The sequence below is a fragment of the Tribolium madens genome, unplaced genomic scaffold, assembly GCF_015345945.1.
Source record: "Tribolium madens isolate multiple individuals breed KSU strain unplaced genomic scaffold, Tmad_KSU_1.1 Scaffold_7;HRSCAF=85;Tcas5.2_LG10, whole genome shotgun sequence".
Classification (NCBI taxonomy): domain Eukaryota; kingdom Metazoa; phylum Arthropoda; class Insecta; order Coleoptera; family Tenebrionidae; genus Tribolium; species Tribolium madens.
In genome coordinates, this window is record NW_025401050.1 from 3,675,079 (window position 1) to 3,691,811 (window position 16,733).

The 16,733-nt window shown below is 30.7% G+C and overlaps 3 protein-coding genes across 9 annotated transcripts in view; 2 read left to right on the plus strand and 1 right to left on the minus strand.

Moving 5' to 3' along the window:
• Positions 1 to 13,281, plus strand: part of LOC123010100 (formin-binding protein 1 homolog) — a 35,752-nt gene extending 22,471 nt beyond the window's left edge. The window contains exons 3-12 of one of the 7 annotated variants that reach the window (XM_044406784.1): positions 1,268 to 1,318; positions 1,662 to 1,806; positions 3,259 to 3,420; positions 3,473 to 3,757; positions 3,808 to 4,035; positions 6,109 to 6,138; positions 6,445 to 6,637; positions 6,687 to 6,969; positions 12,148 to 12,317; positions 12,367 to 13,281. In XM_044406784.1, coding sequence (XP_044262719.1) covers positions 1,268 to 1,318; positions 1,662 to 1,806; positions 3,259 to 3,420; positions 3,473 to 3,757; positions 3,808 to 4,035; positions 6,109 to 6,138; positions 6,445 to 6,637; positions 6,687 to 6,969; positions 12,148 to 12,317; positions 12,367 to 12,527 — 1,708 coding nt within the window. In that variant the 3' untranslated portion in view covers positions 12,528 to 13,281. The remainder of the gene's footprint in view (positions 1 to 1,267; positions 1,319 to 1,661; positions 1,807 to 3,258; positions 3,421 to 3,472; positions 3,758 to 3,807; positions 4,036 to 6,108; positions 6,139 to 6,444; positions 6,638 to 6,686; positions 6,970 to 12,147; positions 12,318 to 12,366) is intronic. The other 6 variants (XM_044406786.1, XM_044406789.1, XM_044406791.1 and 3 more) reach the window with 6 other exon arrangements.
• An 82-nt stretch (positions 13,282 to 13,363) lies between these two features.
• LOC123010103 (ras-related protein Rab-9A) lies at positions 13,364 to 15,051 on the minus strand. Its single transcript, XM_044406793.1, has 4 exons — positions 14,585 to 15,051; positions 14,292 to 14,537; positions 14,050 to 14,247; positions 13,364 to 13,998 (listed from the first exon to the last, which is right to left on the minus strand). The coding sequence occupies exons 2-4, from the start codon at positions 14,490 to 14,492 to the stop codon at positions 13,735 to 13,737; spliced, it is 663 nt and encodes a 220-aa protein (XP_044262728.1). The 5' UTR covers positions 14,493 to 14,537; positions 14,585 to 15,051; the 3' UTR covers positions 13,364 to 13,734.
• The window catches only part of LOC123010099 (nuclear hormone receptor FTZ-F1 beta), a 38,112-nt gene continuing 36,157 nt past the window's right edge, over positions 14,779 to 16,733 (plus strand). Inside the window, exon 1 of the mRNA XM_044406782.1 lies at positions 14,779 to 15,198. The gene's annotated coding sequence lies outside the window, so the exon portion shown is untranslated. The remainder of the gene's footprint in view (positions 15,199 to 16,733) is intronic.

Consider the following 16,733-nt stretch of genomic DNA (forward strand, 5'->3'; position numbering starts at 1 on the left):
AAATGTTTAATACATCATCGAAAATTCTAACAAAGTTATTGTATTTATGCAAGAAAAACTCGTAAGATTTAAAGATTTTTTTTGGAAAAATATAAAAAGTTGGTCAAATTAAATTCGATTTTCGACTCTTTGGAGATGAAACAACTTTATTTGGAAACTTCTATATTTTTGCTTAATTATTTTTGAAGACCAATCAAATCCAACTCATCATCTTAGATTTTTCGTATGAAAGAATCATTTCTTTCGATAAGGAAATTACTATTTGGTTCCTCAGACTAATTAGTAGGTAGTTTGTGAAACAGATATTGTACAATTTTTTATTTGAAAGAAATAATGTCTTTTTATTAGAAAATGCAATTTGTAACATGAATTGTGATTAGATAAGTATAGGTTATTTTTTAACATTTTTTGACATGTATACACAAAATTGAACTATAACACATAATGTAACAAAGACAATTTTTATTAATTAGTTTTTGATTTTATCAGAAAAAGTTGAACCCAATATTTTGAAATGTTTGACAATTGTACGTGTTTTTAACAAATAATTAAATTAAACGTTATTATCTTGTTATCTTTTAATTTTATCTTGAAATCTACTTAGTTGATAGTAGAAATTTAATAAAGAGAAATACAATACACACAGTTGATAGAAACAAAAGAATTGCAGTTTCGTGCAGTCGTACACTTTATAATTTCAACCTTGCATTATCTGAAAAACACTCATCATACTCATGATTGAAATGTCTAGAAAATGAATGTCTTTTTTTTAATTTGAAAACAGAAATGAGGATTTATCTCCGCTTGGTTCAGTTGATTAAACGAGCAACTTGTAGCATTTTGTCGTTTTATTAAGAAAATGATAGTCGTTAATCTCTAATATATTATAATTTATTACAAATTAATGATTAAAAGAGTCCCGAACACGCATCATGTAGCTCCTGTATATAATTATTTCCTTGACATGTAGTCGTTTTTCCTGTTTGTGATCTAAAACTCTTCAACTCTTGATACATTTCCAAAATAAGTTCAAATCTGGTATCATTTACGAATTTTCACAATAAACAATGACTGTTCAGCGAGTCGTCGAATTTAGTCCAATGAAAATAATTTATATGAATATTGTTTGATTCACAGCATTGTGCATCTCCTACACAATAGAGTCTGGTTGTGATAAAGAGAACAATTGCTTTCCATTTCAACCAAGCTCTTCAATAGTCGAAAGTTTCTCTACTCATTTACTAATTAGAATTTTTTTTTGTTACAGGAGATTAGTAAAGACGTACCAACCCAAGAAAAAAGATGAAGACGACTACCAGTAAGTAATTTGATTTGAAATCCAATTAAATCTTGGATCGATTGACAACAGGATGTGTAAATATGTAGTACAGATGATTTTTCAACCTTTAAAACTTTCAAAAGCCCGCATGAGTATTTTTTAACAGAGCTCTTGTTTGTTCACGAGAAATTCCAACAGCTAAGGTCAACATTTACGACCCTACAAAGCAGCATAATAAAATTTTTCATATGGTTGCATACGTAATTTTCCTTTCGCTTTTTAACGGTAACAGATTATTTCATTTGAATTGTTCAATCAGAGAGAAAGTCGGTGATTTATTTGAGAAAAAAGATTATTTGATGCAATGTGGTTTCATTTTCAGGTTTACGTCGTGTAAAGCCTTTAAGATGTTAATGAACGAAATCAATGACCTCGCTGGGCAACACGAGGTTGTGGCCGAAAATCTTCAAGCTAATGTTATCAAGGAATTGAATGCATTAGTTAAAGATATTAGGGAAGAACGAAAAGTAAGTAAATTTTTTACAGGTTGGATAAATTAATGAATTATTTTTAAATTCATTAATTACTGAATTGAATTAGAAATGAATGAACTTTAGAAAACACGCAATGAATTGCTGGAACTAGTAGAGAAAGAAGAGTGTGCTATTACGCAAATTTCTTTTTGTAGTAACTAATTGATTGTGAAAATTTCGAGATTGTTAGTTAAATTGAAAAATATGTGGGAGAAATTAATGGTATTTTAAAATAAATGAGAAAAATTAAATGAGGATGTCAGTTGATCAAAGTGAATGGTTTTAATTAAATAATGTTCAGACGAGTGCAAAAACCTTTTATAACAACCGAAATTGTCGAAGGAAATACGCCAACGTAACTGATAGAATGTAATTGTTGTGTAAATAGATAAACAAGTGGGAGAAAAAAAATAGTGTTACAATGATGAAAAAATTGCATTTAATATTCTTGAAACTCACTTTTATAAAAAAAAAAAGTTATACGTATTAAAAAAATGTTTTTTTTTATTAATTTATATTTAGGTTTTTAATTTTTTTACAGTAACATTTTTGTTATTTTGTGATAAAAAATAAAACTAACTAAAACAAAACTCTTTTTTCACCAATTGTTTCTCATATTATTAGTGTTAAAAATCACAGATTTTTAGTTTTTCTTATAAATAAAAAAGTAAAAAACCCCAAAATTTGGTGAGATTTAGTTTCATTTTTATTTAATTTTTTGTAGTTGATTATGAAAATTTTTGTTTTATTTCCACGTTTACTATAATTTTGCTTGATTTTCATTTTTTTGAAAAATTATGTCAGTGTTAAAAATTCACAGATTTTTAGTTTTTCTTATAAATTAAAAGAAAAAACACCAAAATTTGGTTAGATTTAGTTTGATGATTTTTGTTTTTTTTTTTTTTTGTAGTTGATTATGAAAATGTTTGTTTTTATTTCCATGATTACTGTATGCTTATTATGCTTAATTTTTATTTTTTTTGAAAAATTATGTCAGCCAAAACGTTGAAATAAAAAGAAAAATACCTACATATTACATAAATTACCTAATAATAGAAGATAAATTTTCAAACTACGTATTTGAAAACTTTTAAGGAGAATAAATTTATGTACTTCTAATATCAGAAAATCTGAATTATTCAGGTGATAATTGTAAATTGTATTGTATGTGTTCAAAAAAATATGAGTTGTTAAAAAACAATTTGAGTCTATGGAAGCTAAAAATTGCTGTTTTGATTCGCTTTTTAATTTTTTATATGATGCAGACGAATACTATAATTGGGAACAAAATAATCAAGATTTTGTTAAAATTTGGTAATAGTGCACTTGTAAAATCAAGTTAAAAAACAGGCAATTGTAAATATTGTCTTTAAAACATAAGACACAAGATATAGAGGAATTAAATGTCGATTAGTGTATTTTAAGTGGAAATTCGTCTAATTTCAGAAACAACTTCAGGAGGGAAATCGACTAACTCAAGCCTTACAGACCCAATTAGAAAACTTACAAAGATCGAGAAAAGCCTACGACAAAGCATTTCGCGATAATGAAAAAGCGTTAGAAAATTTCCAAAAAGCAGACGCCGATTTGCATTTATCCCGAGCAGAGGTTTGTCTCATTCTCACAATTTTTTTCACATTTAATTGTTTTATAATTTCAGGTTGAAAAACAACGTGCGAATTTAGCTTACAAAACTCAAGTTTGTGATACGACAAAAAATGAATACGCGATGCAGTTACAAAGAACAAACGAATTACAACGACAACACTTTAGATCTGGATTACCGGAGGTATTCCGGCAATTGCAAGAACTAGACGAAAAACGGATCAAAAATATTAAAAATTTTATACGTAGTTCTGTAGATATCGAACGTAATGTGTTTCCTATTATTAATAAATGTTTAGATGGTATTCTGAAAGCTGCAGACGTTATTAATGAAAAAGAGGTGAATTTTCTCTGGTTTTTTAATTTTGCTTTGACTTTTTTTTTTCTCAGGACACGATACTTGTAATAGAAAAATACAAGTCAGGCTTTCTACCCCCGGATGATATTCCGTTCGAAGATTTATCGAAAGGTGGTAGTGATTCGGGTAGTGCTAATAACATAAACAATATACAAATTAGTGGCAAATTGAAAGATGGTGGTTATACAGTGAAAGGGACAATAACGGGAAAAGCGTTGAAAAAACGGGCGGGAATATTTCACATTTTCGGAAGCAAAGGGGTACGTTACTAAGTTATTTAGGAACTTTCCCAAATGCAGTGCCTATTCAATATATGCATGTGAAAAAATGTGTTCATGGAAATTCAAATTAGGTTATTTTTTATTACGCGTTTTTGTTAATTCTTGTTTAAAAGGGTTTTCGTGTCATACATTTTTCACGGTGGCACATTCAATCGTGGATTCAACATGTTTTTAAACGAACCACATGTCGGTTTTTTATTCACGGTGGAATTTTAATTTATGGAAATGAGTGAAGACCATTGTTTTGTGTGTGTTCTATTTTCCTCCGATGCTGTGTCACTGGTGGTGCAGTGGGAAAGTATACGATGTTAAAGTGGGTTTTTACTCGAAAAGATTTTTTTAAACTTTAATTGTAGGCCTTTTTAATTAACATAATTTTTTTGAGCAGCTGGTGTGGTTTGTGACCAAATCTATTTGCAACTTTGGGTATTATTTTAAGATGATAAATGATAATAGTTACATAATAATATGTGTTTATTAATTAACTTCACATAAATTACATATTTTTAAGGAGAAATCCAGTTTCTACGCATACAAGTTATTAATTTTGACTCCTTCCAATTGTAGAGAGATTTTGGGACTAAAAATATTTTATTTATTTATTAACAGTCTTCATGCTTAGATGAAGAGTATTAATAGCAAAAACAAGAGGAGAACAATTTAAAACTTTTTACACTAAATTTTCCAATGATTTATTTAGTATAAATGTGGTAATCTTGATTGGACTGAATTTGAACTGAATTTTTTTTTCCACTTGTATTTTTGTATGAGTAAGGTAAGATACCAGGAACATGGAAAAAATGTTAAAAAATTCTATCTCTAAGAATTTCGAAGTTGTGGGAGTTTAAATTTTGTACTATGACCCTATTTATTTCTGTTGGAAAAATAATTTTACATTTTTTTTGCTGCAAGCTATTCGAAGAGATTACTAGGAAGCTGTATCCTGAATTGTTACAATGTTTAACGTTATTTGTGGCTTTTTTAACAAAGTTTTTGTACCTTTACTGAATAATTACGAAAAAACAGGGTCATCACTAACAATAAATACACATAAAAAAGTCAATGTTAATTTTTTTTATACGTTTTTAAAGATTTTTTTACGTTTCTGGCACTATATTTTACTTGGCGTTTTTCTTTGTGGTGCGAGTTATGAGACACCTATATGCTCACTGTCACTTTCAAAATTTTTTTCTGTATTTGTTGTCACAAATTTAAACAGCGAAAAAAGTTTCCTATAAACATCACATATTGATTTTTAAGGTTTGACAGACAAAAATTATGTTTGCGAACTCAAGATTGACCGAGTTGGATCGATTTTAGAGAATTTTGCCACACAAATTTAAATGGACTAGGTATTTCTAAAAAAAAATTAAAAATTGTTTCTCGTTTCAAGAATTTTTCTAATTCATCGTTAACAAGAAACGTTTCAAGAAATACAACTTATTAGTCACTTTATTACACATTTAGTTGTAAATAAATAAAATCAACGGTTTGTGTAAATGACTCATTTCATGTAAATGTTATTTTATTGTTACAAACGAGAAAAATAAAACGTAATAACCAAAGCGTTGCTAAATAGATTTGTATTAATGTCCACAATACTACCGGAAAATTTATATAATTACCAATTACCACCGTTACGTTGTTTTCCGTATTTTTGTCACCATGAGCACATTTTTATTTTCCAACTTTGCGCTTTATTCGATTTTCGATAAATTTGAGTAGGTACAAGATCTCTTTTCCACTTAAAAAATGCATTTTGTAACACTATTTTATTATTTCCTTCTATTTGGTGATGGTGACCTCGATGTGTGGGCTATTTGTTACCATTACATTGTTATAGTAAGTAATTTTCTTTATTACGACCGTGCATGGGTGTTAAATATTACACAGTCGCATGTTAAAATCAGTGACACGAAAAATATCAAAACCACACTAAAATTTCGGTCATTACTATGAAAAACCTTGCTTTTTTTAACTGCCGGCTTATGTTCAACACATTTTTAATTTTAAAGGGCATGTGCTAATGCTTTTATGTTTTCATGCGTACAGAAGCTTACAGAAGTCTGTATGGCCATCAAGGTATGTGCTTTTGCCTAATTCTTACATTAACCTAATTTTAAGATACATTGCATTAACACACTTCACACTTAAAATTTAGTTTTCCAATGCGATGAGTAGTTTTTAGATGTACAGTTGCGAAAAGTGGGGCATTTATGATTTCATTTCACTTGAAATGTATTGTTTTTCTTATTTGAAGGGAAAGTTAATCATTGGAGTGAAGAGTTGAGATTTTTATTGTTACATAACGGCGAATAAATGCTCCATTTCTACCAGAATACATAGTTATTGGTGAAAAAATGTGTTATTTAATCGAATTTTGAACAGAACGCTGCAATTTCGGACGGAAAGGAGGACCTAAGTGACTTGCCCCCTAACCAGCGGCGGAAAAAACTCATGCAAAAAGTCGAAGAGCTCAAAAATAAAGTTGGTCAAGAGACAGCGGCCAAAGACGGTCTCATGAAAATGAAAGGAGTGTACGAAGCTAATCCCGCATTGGGCGACCCGATGACCATCGAAGGTACTTAGTTTTACCCTTATTGCAAACTTATCTAAACCAAAATGTTCAGGTCAACTCAATGAATGCAGTCATAGACTAGATAAGCTTCAAGGTGAACTGAAGAGGTATCAGAGTTATCTAGACGACGCCATTAAGGGTATCCAATCGGGACAGAATAACTCGTTGACGAACTCACCGAGATTGGTTAATGGGTCGAGACATCACCGGAATTCGGGTGGTAGTGCTGCTGAAGAGGAATCACTCAGCAGGTCTGCAAGTGACAGTAGCGTCACTAACCCTACTATCAATCATAATAAGCAGTCTGCACCGGGCACGCCTCAGCTTAATCATGGGTGGGTGTTGGATAATAGTGTATATGACCTGCTTTAGCTTTGCTGCATTATTTACTTAAAATTAGACACAAAAATCCTTAAAAGTAGACAAATTTGCGTTGTGTTACTTCTACATACATTTCGTTTTAAAATCATTGCAAAACAATGCAATACAATATCCACGATTTATTTCTCACCGAAAATTATACAGGGTGATTTTGAGGTATGTTACCAGACGATAGTAGAGCTCAAAAGGAGTCAAAATAACCCAACTTATCCTATCCGAATGTTTATAGTTTTTGAGATACATATATGCAGTCTTGAACTTCACCAACTCTAATTGTAAACAAATATGATCTCTGAGGTTTATTTTTTTTTTAATATATTACATTACTTTTAAAAAAAAGTAGTCAAAATTAGCAAACAGGCAAAAGAAGATAGTGTCCTCGTCTAAAAAAATCATAATTTTGGATCAATTTTTTTGTTGAAGATATTAACCAATTTCATTACCTTGAATATTACTGATTACTAGCAATGTACTCAAAAGATATAAAATTCGTTTATATTGCTTTATTTTGATATATTTTTTGACGCCAATGTGGAGGTTTCACCCTCTATATCTCAGAAACTATAAACATTCGGATATGGCAAGTTGAGTTATTTTGACTTCTTTTGAGCTCCACTATCACCTGTTAAAATATATGCACGTACCTCAAAATCACCCTGTATAACTTTATAAAATACAGGGTCCCAGCGAGTTGAAAAAGTCCGTTAGTGACCTTTAAATGGTAAAATTAAAAAAAATTGTTATATTGATAGATACTAATCTAGTGCATCACCTAAATTTAGTTTCAACCATACAGCATGTCCCAAAAATAAGTTACGATACAAACTTATGTTTTTTTTTTAATGAAACATCGTATGTTTCTTGGCATTTTTGAATATAGCCTTTTAAAACAATGTTTTTATGCTAAACTTTTATTAGTCGACAAATTTTTTCTTATTTCTGCAAAGAAAGTACAGAATTTAAAAAAAATGTGTTTTGCATTTGCAAAGATTAATAAATTAAGAAGTTTTTTAAAAGTTAAATAACTTAAAAAAATTAAATGGAACACCCTATTTTTTATTTTTGCATCTAATAGATTGGTAAATTGTCTATCTAAAAAAATAAACTTTTAATATCAAGAATTGATAAATGAAAAGATATTTAACATTTAATATTAATTGTATCAACAATGCCTATTAATATCTGAGCATTGTTGATATTAAGACAACCATAGTAATTCCACCATCCGTTGATTTATCCAAATATTGTAAAAGTCGTCATAAATACTGAAATTCGAATTATTTTATTGTAAAAATAAAGAATAATGGATTCAGTTTAATACAAATGTGATTATAAAGTGATATTTCTTCCATCTCTTGTGCAACTGTCCACTTTTTGGCTACTGAAACAATAGCAATTATTTTTTTTTAATGTTTAACGTTAAATATTTTTTTAGTTGTTGATTAAAAACATGTAAATCATTTTAAAAAGACAATTTAATAATCTGTTAAATGCAAAAACAATAAATAGGGTGGTCCATATAATTTTTTTAAGTTATTGAACTTTTAACAAACGCCTTCATTTTTTTATCTTTGCAAATGCAACACACTAAAAAAATGTTACAACTTTATAGCTTGTACCTTCTTCTTTGGGGTAGTAAAAAAATATTTCTAGATGTCTTGGTTTTTGTATAATAAATTTTTATAAAGTGCATGTTTTCGTCAAAAAAAACCGTCTTATTTTTAAAACTGAGCAAAATCGACCAATAAAAAACATTGTCATAAAAATCTACATCCAAAAACGATAAGAAACATATGGTGTTTCACCTAAAAAAACACAAGTTTGTATTGTAACTTATTTTTGAGACACTCTGTATAGTTGAAAATAATTTTAGGCGATGGACTAAATTAGTATCTATCTATCAATGTCCTGTATATATATATAATTTTACCATTTAATGGCAACTCGCTGGTGGATCGAGAGATCAAAATAATTTATAATCGAGTTATCCTTCTATCCGGGCACGTATGTTTGTGAAATGTCAAATAAAATAACAAGTCGAAAGGTAAAATGGCATGATCAAAAAGATGATGATTTTTATGATTTACCTTCAAAAAAGAATGGTTCTATTATCATTTTATGCGCTGGCAACTAAATCCAACTCATTTTGACTTGTCATTTTATTTAACGTTTTACAAGCAGTTAGTTCAGAAAACAGACAAAACAGACGTTTTCCGATCCAAAGATCACTCGATTACAAATTATCTTGATCGCTCGATAGAATTTCTGTAAAGACCAAAGTGAACCTGTGAGTTTGAAATTAAGTTGGCAACACCGAATTATTAGTGATATCTGATTGTGTTTAGGTGATGAGCGGCCGCTTTTCCGAAATGAATGACAATTCTCTACAAATTTGGGAATTTAAAACTTCATCTTACCAACTTAATTTCTAAGTCATAGGATACTTTGATCGGAAAGTATGGTACTTCACACACCTGTACCGTGTAACATACTTGCATTTATTAAATCCTTCGATTTGGTGTGTTTATTTAACGACAGCTTTTCTTATTTTTAGAAAATTTACACGAAAAAATGTAAAACCAAGTTCTAAGTGTGTTATTTTTATCATTTTTATGATCCGCATAATTTTCAGCGAGAACTCCGTTGAATTTATTTATGAGATCGTAAAAGACGCGCGATTGGGCTGGGTTCTTGTAATAATTAATTATAATTAATTAATAATTAATTAATTAATAATAATTTTTATTAATAAGAGATTTCGTTGAACTGAAGAAATTAGGCTCTAAATCTGTTATGTATACTTCGAATTGTTTCATTAATTTAGTTCATTTAATTACAAATTTGCAAATCAGTTTATAATACTGTTTCTATTTTCAAGTTGATCAAGAAATTACAAAATGAGTTTTTTTCTACACTATTGCGGTCTACGAGTATTTTGTTCAGTTTTAGCTTTGGCTTTTATTAACAATTTGTTTAACAGAGAAATTTATTAAAAATTCAATAACTCATGTTAAGTATGGTATACTTTGTTTATCAGCAAATAGAAATCTGGATTTTAAGTAATTGGTTAAAAATTTTTTTTTTCTTTATTATAGCAGAAGTGTAGAGATTTTATTGGTAGAAATAACTTCGCTCTGATGAATAATAACTCAAACAAGTAATAAGCTACAGAAAATTTTCCCACACATGCTTGTTATGTTTTTAGTTGTTTTTAGAAAATTTTATCTTAATATTTCCGTCGTACAAGAATGCTAATAATAATTAATTAGAAGTGATTACTCGTAGAACATTAATTAGTTTTTCTTCTTTGCTTGAACTTGAGCAGTGGCGTAACACAGAACCATTCTGCCGTTAAAGGGGATTCTAGAGTTTTTTAATAATTTTTCTTCTGTATATTCATTGATTGCGATAAAACATAATAAAAGTTCTCATGACGTAATATAAACTCAAAACACTTTCCTAGTTTAATTAAAAAATGTTGGAAAGATTCGACACTAATTTGAAAAGCTACATTTACTGAAAAGTAAATGTATCAAGACATCAAGACTCCACATTTTTAAATAAACAGAAAACAAACAAGCGTTTGAGCTATGAAAGTTTGTCTCCCTTACTGGTTCTTCGTCATAGATCTTCGTTAAAAAATACAAATTGACTCCTAATGCAACTAGTTTTTAGAAAGTAATATTAATTTACAAAGTTTTCTTGGTTCCGGGAAAAGTAATATTATCATGGGAAGCAAAAATGGCATATAAGATGAAGATTTATGTATTTTAGTTGGGCTCAGCTGAATGAAAAATTAATCGCTTTTAAACCTGATTTAAGTCCCTAACAACGCATGTTACAAAAATTATTGTTATGATTAAATCTGGATTAATTTTTTAATCAACTGGGATCTTAGTAATTTCAAATTAGGTCACTTGATAAGTAGTCATGGATTTCTTACTATAAAAATAATAAAATATAAAATATTTTTACTATTTCTAGCTAATGTGCCAAAGGAATATCTGCTTTGATAAGTTTGTTATAATTTGAAATTATGATTTTTTTTTGTACCACAGTGTACTGCATTAAAAAAAATTATGATCCACTTTTACAAAATAAAAAGTGATTTAAACATTTTAATTAAATTAAACCAATTTCAACAATGTATTGTAACTTTCCCAAATGGTTAGTAAGTTTTGCAATTTATAAAACAACAATTGCTTTAAAAATGTCACTAAAGTTACAAAATTCAAATATTTTTTATTACTACACATAATAAACTATGTGTTCTGCTCAAATAAATTCTAAAATACTAAATACTATAGAAAAATAATCTGTTAAAAAATTATTGTTTTCTGTGTTTTTTTTTTGTTTAAAAAATCAACAGTTTAGTTGTTTTAAATTTTTAGGACCACCTGATTTGAATTTTTGAAAAATTGTTCCGTTTCTTTCTATAGACAAAGTATAAGGAAATTAAATTTTCGAGGAAATCTTAAGATTACATTTTCGTTTAGGTAATAAATTGAATGCATTTTCTTACTCAGCTGTTTGCAACACTGTCATGATTTTGCTCCACGTAACAAGATTATTGTTATTGTTTTTATTTGATTTGAATACACTCTAATTCTACTATTTAAAAATAAAATTCAGGACTGCCAACTTGAAACAGTCATTCTTGATCTCAACTACATAACGGTTTTACATGTTCATAACAATTTGAAACAATGTTTTTAACATGATAATAAAATAATAACTGTTTTAGATAGTGATTTACATACCTTGAAAACTATTAACTAAAATTTAACTAATGCCTTAAATAAATTAACTAATTTACTGACAATTTAATTTTCAGCTCACAATAATTTTTTAATGAAAATTGATGCTAAATAATATGTTGTACGTGATATTTTTATACCAATTTGTTAGCATTTATTTAATTATTTTGTTAATTTTAAACATTGAGTAATGAAATATTTATTAACATTAATTTAGTTGATTCGCTTTGATTCTTTTATGGATTGGGGAAACCTGTATAATATGTAAATAGTCCAGGCCATTGCACTCCTTGTTTTCATGAAAAATCATTTTTATTTTCTCAATTGGATTTCATTAGTTTGTTTTATTTATCGTCACTTTACATTTTGACATAGTTGTTCAAATAGTCCCGAAAGTGGATTGGGTACATCACACACGTCTCTCCCTGGGGTGGACTCAGACCCCGACCAGTACGACGGTCACGCTGTCGACCCAGAAAGCGAATATTACGAAGCCGATCTTCTAGCTCCTATGGGTATTTGTAAAGCTTTGTATCCATTTGAAGGTGAGAGTTTTCCCAATTTGTGCGATTTTGTTTGACAATTTGGTTGCAGCTACAAGTGAGGGGAGTATACCCATGGCTCAAGACGAAGAATTACATTTGATAGAAGAGGACCAAGGCGATGGTTGGACTCGGGTGAGAAGAATGCATGGAGAGTTTGAAGAAGGTTTCGTTCCGACATCTTATATCGAAACGACTTTATTCAACAAGTAATCTCGTGTGAATAGTTCAGAAATATATATTTTTATATTTTATTTATGTTTTTGAAACATTAATTCAGTTATTTATCTAGTTAGGTTCTTTCTTATAGTTTGTAAAAATTGCTCAGTCATTATTTGTGTTTGTGAAGCCACCCACACGTCCATATAGATTGCTTTCCGCGATATTAAGTTGATTAAGAAGTTCGCTTAGCACAATTGTTAGTTGTATATATGCTCATATACTAATAATATTAGCTAGCTGTGAGAACAATTTAAAGTAAATTGTAATATAAACAAATAGTTGTAATTTTATAACTGTTTTTTAATTACATTAATGTTTCTTGTCTCAGACTTGTTAGGGAGTTAACATTTTCATCATAGTTATAGTGATTAAGTTCATCTTTTTATTAATTCATTATAAACCTTGTGCTGTAAATGTATTATTTTTTCTATGAAAAACTCATCAGTGGTGTTCAAGACTTTTAAGGACACTTTTGATTGGTTATAACCCAGCTTGTGTAGAGCTATTTTCCTCTCAACTTGGTGCTACAAGCCACATGGCAGCTGCTTTAACTTAATCATATCAGAGCATCATCAGAATAATTATATTTGTTATCTTAAGTGGTTGCTTACCAGTTATTTAAGCTTGTTGTTGAGTCTTGTCCTTAAAAGCTTGTGCATTTCCATGTCTTGTGAAAATTCGGATAAATCATAACATTAATGTGCATATATGACTGACTACTGCATTATAAATATCTACAATTAAACTTGTTTTTTCCTGCCACTCCTGATTTGTAGATCATGTGATTGGCTGTTCTAGGTCACGTGAGGGGAAATGAGGCGACTTGATTACTTTACAACAGATCTATTGAACGTGCATTATGATACAATTAATAAATAAACGTAATTCAATAGCACCGAAATACTGAAATTTCCATCGAAAATTGATATGCCTTATAAAAAACGCAGTACAAAAGCTAACAGCACTAATATATACAGAGTGCTTCAAAATTAACTGATAAAAGGCCGCATAATTTGGTGCTCCTGAGATACATATGTACAATGAGAACTAAGGAATGTTCCTACAAAATAAATGCTCTAATACCTACGCAGTGGGAATTACGAAAAGTTATCACAATTTATTTAGTAGAATGTTGATATTTTAACTACTCTTTGGAATAAGACCATACACAACCTCCAGTTAATTTATAAAAACTACTCTACTCGTCAGAGGTGTTAATACAACAGGAAGTTCTGTTTTCTGATTGTTTCTTAGTCAAATCGACTGTATCAGCGTAGATGCAGTCGTTCTTATCGGCCCTTGTCTCCAATTTCAACCAATGTTGAACGGCTATTGCGAACGCCTCATGCACGTTGCTTGCACTCTTGGCGGACGTCTCAATGCAGGCAGAAATGCCGTTTTCGGTGCACCAAGTCTCCATTTCGATTTGGGAAACTTCACGTTCATTTTGTTCAACGTCGGACTACAAACAATCATAAAACACACACGATTTTAAACAAACACAGCTAGCTACCTTATTTCCAACTACGATGAAAGGAAATTGGACGTTTTCCTTAACGTCAGCGTAATAAAGAAATTCGTTTTTCCACATTTGTAGGTTGCGGAAGCTGTGTTTGTCGTCCACGGCGTAGGTCAGCATGCAGATATCACTCCCGCGGTAGAAGGGCGTCCTGAGTGTCTTGAACCGTTCCTGGCCCGCAGTGTCCCAAATCTACGAGCGATTTTATGACCACATTTAATAATTAGAATACAGACCTGTAATGTGTAGGTTTCCCCATCAATTTCGATGTCTTTGTTCAGAAATTCCACTCCAATTGTGTGAAACGAGTGCTCGTCGAACTGATTCGAGACAAACCTGTTCATCAAACAGCTCTTCCCGACGCCCCCATCCCCCAGAATCACCACTTTGAGCAGAGTGTTCTTGTTGGTGGGTCGCATGTTGACTCTCGAAGCCATCCGAATTTGTTTATTATAACATTGTATCAGTTTTTGGGGACTTTCCTGCACGAATGTGAGTCATCTGACTGATTGATTCAAATTGTGCTTACCCGAAAGACAGCTGTCAATGTGACATGTGTCAAATGTCAAATTGGGTTGCAAATAGGCGAGTTTTCGGGCTGGGTGCGTGCTTTGGGGGCCGAATTGGTGTGATTACTGATTATGCAAGTTTAATTGTGTTAAATTAGTCAGGTGAAGTTCCGTTTGGTTATTTTTTTTCAAAGTTGGTGGTTCTGACTTTTGACAGGTGCCAGGTAGATGGCGCTGTTTGTCTTTTTTTAATTTCCATTGTTTTTACAGACGATTGTGAATTGAGCATTTTTTGTATTCGTTTTTTAGATTGGGAGATTGTTGGAGCTGTGTTACAGTTGTGCGTTGTATTTAAGGTTATTGATGTGTTTGGGGGTACGTTTCGGGTGTTGTTCGTCGACTGACAGTGGAGACAAAGTCCTGTTAGCGTGTAATAATTGTGTGTGTAAAAATCGGTTGCTGCAATGGTTTTACCTGAACCTGGTGTCAATAAACTCCGCTGAAGGTGTGCCGTGCATAAATCCGATTCGTGAAAGTGAAAATTGATATTACTTAACATTTTGTGCTTTCTCAATCGATTTCGGCGAGGATTTATCCGGCCAAGGATGCATTTGACGAAAACAAGATAAGAACGGTACGTATGGCATGCAAATATGCGGATTTTTCACGTTGAACGGCATTTTTCCCGTTCAAATGTTAATGGGAGAAATAGAAGGTATTTAGATTTCGGCCCAAGGTAAGCATAGGTAGGTACAGTCATTCACCCAAGCAAGACACCTCTCTCTAGTGACAGGTACTTGAATGTACTGTACACGGATTGAAGGTCGCGCCTTCGACGGTCACGTGACGCGAACAGGGCCGGCTCAAGGACGTTGCGTTTTCAGAGGGGCAATAAACCCATCTGTTTTCGGAGATTGAGATCGTGGGCTTGCTTGCAAATATGCTCGGATTTTAATTACAGACGATTGGATAATTAAAATGAAGAACGGGCGGCGAGATGAAAAGTAAAAAATTGATGAGGTGTATACGTGCAAGCTGTTTGGGGTTTTTTCCCACATGATCATATGCTGTAATATGCGAAATGGAAGAAACTGCTAAGAAGAATAACACAATTACAAAAAAAAAGAATGTCACGACGTCAGTTTGACATTTCTTACATTTTTTGAAGTTTTAGACTAAAAAAAAAAAATTACATTGTCTATTTGACATTAATAACAGATTAAGAAATTTCAGATTTATTTATTTTTATTCACAATCACAGTAATGATAAATTACCTTTCATGTGAAGAGTTGGAAAGTATGACATTTGTACAATTGGTTTGAAAAATGACAGTTGACAGTTCAAGTTGGGAAGTGGACACTTTTTTATCAATTTTCCGGTTGGGAAGTAGCCATTTCTCAATCTATGTTTCTTAATTTTTCTGTTGCTCGTTCAGCAACTCCTCTGAGTTCAGGAGAACACATTAAAAAATCGACAAAACAGTTAAAATTGTGTATAAAATGGCGTATAAATTATAACATTTAGGTGACGAGAAGTTTTCTTATAAGCCCTGATGATGAAATAATAAAATTTTGAAACGTCGGCTATTTAAGGAAAAGTCTTTTATTTGTCCTCAACTCGTGATCCACTATATAAACAAATGATGCAGGACGTTAACAGAACTAATAAAAATAAAAATGTACGAATTTGTTAAAATCAAACCAAATTTTTTAATTTATAAGAAAATCTTTCTTTCTTTCACACTAGCAAATTAATTTATTACTTATTTCATCATAATTGAATTTTGTGCAATATCTATTTTAATACTTATAATGTTTAAACCTAATACACGCTCTTGGGCCACTGACGATCTTAGATAGTTTTTAATCAGTTCTAATTTCGAAAAAGACCTTTCTCAAGATGTACTCGTACTTGTTATTGGTAAAGTAACATATTTTTGAGACTGTTATATTTGAAAAAACGGATTCTACAGAATGTTTATAGATGTTTTCTAAAACTGCCATGTACTGTTACTAGAATCCGAATTCTCCACTGTCTCCTTCAAAGATTTTTTTAACAAATTTTCAATTTTTGTTGTATCAACTTTTTCAGAATCTGAGGAATTATTTGACGATTGGATTCATCGATTCTTCTAAAGAGGCGGATGTATTTGTAGAAGTGAGCAATAC